This window comes from Mus caroli, chromosome 5 (genome assembly GCF_900094665.2).
Source record: "Mus caroli chromosome 5, CAROLI_EIJ_v1.1, whole genome shotgun sequence".
Taxonomy (NCBI): Eukaryota; Metazoa; Chordata; class Mammalia; order Rodentia; family Muridae; genus Mus; species Mus caroli.
In genome coordinates, this window is record NC_034574.1 from 812,287 (window position 1) to 819,351 (window position 7,065).

Here is a 7,065-nt window from a genome sequence, read left to right on the forward strand (position 1 = left end):
TGTGTTCTTGGATTCGGTTAGCAAGAACTTTATTGAGGATTTTTGCATCGATATTCATAAGGGAAATTGGTCTGAAGTTCTCTATCTTTGTTGGATCTTTCTGTGTCTTTTCAAAAAAAAAAAGTGCCCAAACTGAATCAAAAGAATTGATATCGTCTGATGACTTATAACATGTAAAATAAGAATTATTTATACATAGAATATATTATACATAGATAAGTAACAAGGAAAGAGAGCAGTGGCTGAGGGGAGATGCATCCAGGAACTTCCACAAGTAGGAAAAAGTCTTCAAAGCCTTCAGAAGGAGCACGGCCCTGCCTACAGCTTGGTTTCAGACAGGCAGCCTCTCGAAACTGCAAGGTGACAGGCAGGCTTGTTTTCAGGCACCCGAGCTACAGGAACTCTAAAGGACTAACGCGGAGATGGAGAAGCCAAGACTGATCAAGACCATCTTGTTAAAAGGATATAATACTCAAAGCAGTCCAGAAAGGGAAAGAGCTGCTGTGTAAGACACAGGAACGGACCAGTAACAGAAAGCCAGCGGAGGCAGTCACCAGTTTAGCTGCGACTCCTCTCTGGTTGTGACAGGATCTCAACTGTTGAGCTAATGGCCCTCTCAGTTATTAATCTACAATCTTTTGTATGTTCTAAGTGTACTTAATTAAACAATGGTGTGAAGTTCAAGGCCTTAGTATGTTTAGAAGTAATAAAAGGATGTGGGTCTGTGGGCAATAGAGCATTATACAAAAATTTACCCTGAGACTTACAAACTATTCCATTTCTCAAAGATGGCATTCCCCAAAAATGTGCAAGTATGTTCCTTAGAGGACAAAGATTTTCTCTCTCTCTCTCTCTCTCTCTCTCTCTCTCTCTCTCTCTCTCTCTCTCTCTCCTCTCTTCTCTCTTCTCTCTCTCTCTCTCTCTCCCCCCACCCCCTCTCTCTGGGAACTGAATTCCAGGGCAGTTAAATGAAGGAGAGATACATTACAGAGGCAAACAACATTTCAACTTAAAATGCAGTCAACATCTCACCAGCTCCAAATGGCACATAGGCAAACTTCTCTCCTGATGCTGGGTTATCCTGTAAGTAGCGGTCAGGATTAAAGTCCAAGCGCTCTGCCCAGGAGTCTTTCAGTCTTTGATTGACAGTAGGAGAGACACACACCTGATGTCCTGGAGGAATGGTGTACCCTGCCACCGTCTGTGAAGTAAGAAATAACACATTCTATTAGAGAATGTTTTACTACCAAACAATAAGGCATCAATCAGTGTCACTGTGAACTATATATACATTTAAAAACTGTCTAGATGGTAAACCAACTAAAAAGTCTTCACTTAGTGATTTACAAGTGGGCCAACAGTGCAACTAGAACTAAAGCCTGCTAAAGGCAGAATAGAATTAAATGTTTTATAATTTGACTTATAATATGTAATTTTTACTAACTACCACCTTGTGTTTAAAGCCAAGAAATATACCTCTAATTTTTTTTTTAACAAAGATGAAAAGATTCTAAAGCCAATTTGTACATACAAGCCCAGGGCAGGTTGTAACATTCTCCTCTCCCACTATGGAGGAGACTTCAAGCTAACAAGCTGTGGGCAGGCACTTTCCCATGGAGCTTGGCGATGATGCTCTTAAGTCAATGAGGGAGAAGAGGAGCTTTGTGTACTTCTTTTCTTTTACTTATTCACTTTACATCCTGCTCACTGCCCACCTCCTGGTCACCCCTTCCCACCATCCTTCCCCCATCTCCCTCCCCTTCTCCTCTGTGCGGGTGGGGACCTCTGGGTAACCCCCCACTGTAGCACTTCAAGTCTCTGTAAGGCTAAGCACATCCTCTCCCACTGAGGCCAGACGAGGCAGCCCAGCAACAGCTCTTAGGATGGCCCGCACTCCAGTTGTTCAGGAACCACATGAAGACCAAGCTGCACCTCTGCTACATATGTGCAGGAGGCCTAGGTCCTCTGAGAGCCCCAAGGGTTCAGTTTAGTTGACCCTGTTTAATGACTGACTCTGTTAGGCTTGCAGACAGGAGTCTAACATGGCTGTCCTCTGAGAGGCTCCATCCAGGATGGATGCAGACAGATGCAGACACCCACAGCCAAACAGTGGATGGAGCTTGGGGACTTGTACAAGAATAGGAGGAAGGATTTCAGGCATTGAAGGGGATAGGTACCTTTTTAACTTTTAAACACTGCAATTGTTAAATGAAAATGAAAAACATAATTAGCATTAGATTTTCATGTTTAATATTACTATAATTATATAATAACTGTCATATATTTACAGCGGTGATGGCTTTTACTTTTATAACTTAAAGCATTCTTTCTGAAACTGGGCCCCAGAAGCAGAAATAAGTCTCTGCAAGAGACTCACCTGAGGGGTCTTGGCCATTCTCATCATGGTCATTATTGGAGGCCTCAGTCTTAGTGTTTCTTTTATGCATCTATCAAGTAAATTCAGATCCTTCAACTAAAACCAAGAAAAAAGATCAGGGTTATTTCTGGTTTTGCCCTCAACAAATATTCACCAGACCTCAACAGCAGGAGGGAATAGTCTCTCATTTCCTACTTCGTGTGAGAGAAAAGGGCAGCGGGACCTGGTTCATGGTGCTGGGAAGGCCATGTTTTATCACTGTTATGGACAACAAAGGAAAAGAATGGGCCAAGATAACAGGAAGGACCAATACAATTCATCCTTTCAAAACTTGACACCATGAAAAACCTGTGTCAACTTTTTCAAAACTGATAAATTAGACAAAGGCTTACAGTAATGTACCAAGAGTCCACTCAAGAAGAAATGCTGCGTCTTGGTGAGAAAAGCACGCTTTAGGATGTTACTCACACCACTGTAGATCAACGAGAGCGGGGAAAGCAAAGGCGTGGCAACTCCAGCAGCCTGACTACTGCTGAGAGGCCAGAGCAGATATACCAAGAACGGCCTGGTATAGTGCACCTCCCTCCCACACCTGGGAGGCTACACTGAGACTGTATCAAAACAACAACAACCATTCAATGTAGCAAGTTCAACAAAAATATTAGAAAATTTACAAAAAAGAAAAATGAGAACTATAGCTCATACACAGCACAAAGGGAAGCTCAATGAAACTCAATGGAACTCAGTGGAACTGCCCCTGAATGAAAGGAAGCTCAAAGGAACTGAACCTGAATGGGACTTTTTTTTTTAAGCTAAAGCAATTAGCTCCTTACAGGGCATTTCAATTCAGTAATAAAAAGAGAGAACAGAAGTTGACAACAGCGAGGCAGTCAGAGGCACTTGAAAGCATGTGGGACATGTCCATTCTTCCTGCTGGCCACCTTTCTGTCGACCCTCCCTCCCTCCCTCTCCTACAAGCACAGCAGCTATCCAGTGCCCTCGGGGGCCAGCCATGCAGCTCCTGGGTTTGTGGAGCTGGCATCATGGAGCCCCCAGAAGGGAATGGGTGGCCATGACCACACCCTCCAATAAGGACACACACTGAACTTTGCACTTACTAGGTCAATTTAAACAGACTAGAACAAAGACCTTCAAAGACCAAAACGAAAATGAATTAAGAATTCAAAGAATTAAAGTATGAAACAATATGACAATATCTCACCAGATGGAAAATATAGATTATTAAAACATTGGAATCCTGGAGCTGGAAGATATAAATAAAATTCTCACTAGAGAAGCAATAGCGGGTTTAAACTGGCAGGGGAATCAATGTAAAAAGAATACTAAGGTCTGGCAAGATGGCTCAGCAGGAAAAGGCATTTGCTGCCAAGCTTGATGGCCTGAGTTCAATCCCCGGAACCCACATGGCAGAGAGCAGCACCTCCTCTGTGTTGTCTAATTACTACCTGTGTACCATGGCACATAGGTATACACAATAAATAGGAAAGTTCCTTAACAAAAAATGGTGTAAACCTTTTCACAGAAAAGTAAATCAATCAATCAATCAATCAATCAATCAAGTGTTGGAAGAAATGAAAAGAGCAAAGGTTAAGAAAAGCTCTGCCCTGACGCCGTGGTCAGGGTGTATGTCTAAGAGAGGCAATACTCCCAAGCTAATTTGCACAGAGCGCAGTCAGTAGCGTTGCAGCAGCAAAACTTGACAAGCTGACCCTAAAATTTTTATGAAAATTGAAGGAACCAGAAATATTTAAAACAGTCTTGAAAAGATTAGAGCCACAATCTAACATTCAAAAGTTATAAAAGGGAACACAGCTAACACGTAAGCTAAACAGCAGCTTGATGGAATGGAATTCAGAGTCAAGACATAAAAGCCATAAATTTATGGCCAATAGATTTTTGACAAACCATTCAGTGGGAAAACAATAGTCTTTTCAACAGTACTGGGATAAATGGATATCTACATGCAAGACAGGTACAATGGTCTATCACCTCGTATGATATTCAAAATTAATTCAAAACAAATCAAACACCCCAAAGGAGGAAACTAAGAAGAGAGGCTAAGTTTCCCCACCTTTTGAAGATACACATGAATGCTCAGGACAGTAAAAGGCAGTCTATATTATAAAGGGACAGGATCGGAACAGACACTCTACTGAAAAAACATCATGAAACACTCAGCCATCAGGGAAACACCACACCCATTCAAAAGATGCCCCCGAATGCATTACAGCCAAAAGAGATAACAAGCACACAGAAACCCCAGAACACATGCCAATACCATGGATGAGGGTAGGATGGAGCTAAGGTTTAGCAGTTCAATACATCAAATGCGAAGCTGCTGTATGAGACAGCAATCCCACTCCTTACGTATGTATTCCATAAAATTGAAAACAAATGTCACAAAATTGGGACAAATATTTAGAATGGTATTTTTTATAAGATCATAAAGTTAATTCAAATGTCTAAAAAACTAAGAAGAATGAATGGGTAACATGCAGTATGTCCATGCTGTAGAATATAATCGGTGACAGATGGAAATACTGACCCATGCTCTAACATGGATTGAACCTTACCCTACTGTTATAATTTGGATATCATTAATATGTTCCCTAGCCACTGGCACTCAGGAAGCCAATACAGGTAGCTTGTGAGTTTGAGACCAGCCTGGTCAATATACTAATTTCTACAGTAGCCAAGAGCTACACAGTAAAACCACCTCAAAAGGAAAAAAAAAAAAAAGGGTGTTTCCCGAAGTTTCATCCAGTGATGGCAAGAAGTAGTGGGAGACTTCTAAGAGACTAATAATGGGTGGTCATTAAGGGCTGGCCCTCTGAAGGTACTAAGGTCATTGGTGAGGAAGGAGGTCTGCCTTAATTCTTGAGACAGTTGGCATATTACCACTCAAAGTTGCCTAGATAATAGTATAGATACATGCCCTTTATTTCATATATATATGTATGTATATATGTATATATGTATGATCATGTTTAGCAAACAAAATTGAGGAACACACACACGTGTGTGTATGTTTGTGTGTATGTGTGTGTGTGTTTATGTGTATGTGTGTGTGTGTGTATGTTTGTGTGTGTGTGTATGTGTGTGTGTATATGTGTGTGTTTGTGTGTATGTTTTTGTGTTTGTGTGTGTATGTGTGTGTGTGTGTGTGTGTGTGTGTGTGTGTGTTATCCCAGGGATATAAGAATATCTGAATATAACACACCATTTTAATAAAGTATCAAAACAAAGGATAAGACCAGGGTATGCTTCAGAAGTAGCTGCCTGGTTAGACAACTCTTGCTCTCTACACAGCAAGCTGTGTGGAGCATACATCAGTCTCGTGTCTATACTACCGTTACTACCACTTGCGGACACAGAACTCAGAATTCCATATTATAGCGGCTCCTACACGTCACAAAACACAACACTTAGAAGATACTCTCCATGTACAGAAGCCAGACCTACAAGTCAAGCACAGAGGCAACAAGGGCCTCGAGCTGTGAGAACCACTGTTCTGTATTCAGTACAGAACCACCTGACCAACTGTAGAGAAGCAGGAGCCATCAGCTCTTTCTTTTATCTAAGCTTGTAGAAATTCCTAAAAACATATTTGAAGGCAGAATGAACAGAAGCCTCAAACTGTGCCCGAGAAACAAACCTGCTCGTAAGTTAAAGGAGGCAGCTCCTCGCCACACACTGCTTTCTGTTCTAAGTAGCATTTTTCTTGAAGTGGTTTATCTTTGGCCAGAAAGAAGCCCATCCAGGCACTGGTGGTGGAGGATGTGTGCTGTCCAGCCAGCAGCAGTCCGATGAGCATCCCTGATATCTCCTCATCTGTTAGAGGACGCCCGTCCCTGGGGATGAACCACACACTTAACATCTGGGCAGACACAGTTAATAGAAACACAGGTTCTAGACACAATTGCCACTTTTCTTAACCAACACCCTTCGGTACCGGCTCCTCCCAAGAAAGAGACGAACCAGGAGAAAGCATGGCTGAGTACAAAAGGCTTCCTTCCAGGTGATTTGCAAATATCCCCCACAGCCTTTGACTTCACAGCAGAGAATCAGGGCCCAGTGCTTTATGCTGCAACAATTTACAAGTTCCAATTTATTGTTGCACTGCCTTTAAATTTTAACTGGAAATACCAGTAATCTACATTTTAACGTAATTTCTTGCTTTAGCTTAGCATGGGGTCTGAGAGTTCTTACTTGTATGTAGAATCTAGTAAAGTTTGAAGAATGTCCTCAGCTGGTTCTTTTGACAGCCTGCGCTTCTGGATGGCCTTATAGAAAATATTCTTGATCTCTCGATGGGCTCTATCCCTGCGCCTATAATTCAAAACCAGGGAATTTTCAATAGAGTAATATTTTATAGGCTCAAAACCAACACCAAACATAAAACAACAATTCACCTCAATGAGTGAAGTGACAAAGACTCAGAACTAGGAAAGAAAGAAGTCATGAACGCAGACAATTCTTAGGGCAAGCATAGTGTCCTGTCATATGTGGCTCACAATGTTAATGGACACGCCTCCATTGCTGGTGGGATTGCAAGCTGGTACAACCACTCTGGAAATCAAGGGAAACAAATTCACCCAAGAGGAGTAGACAGCAGGAAATAATCAAACTCAGGGGTAAAATCAACCAAGTGGAAACAAGAAGAACTA

At 41.8% G+C, this 7,065-nt stretch overlaps 1 protein-coding gene across 1 annotated transcript in view; it reads right to left on the reverse strand.

Annotated features, from left to right (window-relative positions):
• Positions 1–7,065, reverse strand: part of LOC110294823 (lanosterol 14-alpha demethylase) — a 19,744-nt gene that overhangs the window by 4,816 nt on the left and 7,863 nt on the right. The window contains exons 4-7 of the mRNA XM_021163309.2: positions 6,608–6,727; positions 6,054–6,249; positions 2,378–2,473; positions 1,033–1,201 (exon numbers count right to left, since the gene is read on the reverse strand). Of these exons, the coding sequence (XP_021018968.1) occupies positions 1,033–1,201; positions 2,378–2,473; positions 6,054–6,249; positions 6,608–6,727 (581 nt within the window). The remainder of the gene's footprint in view (positions 1–1,032; positions 1,202–2,377; positions 2,474–6,053; positions 6,250–6,607; positions 6,728–7,065) is intronic.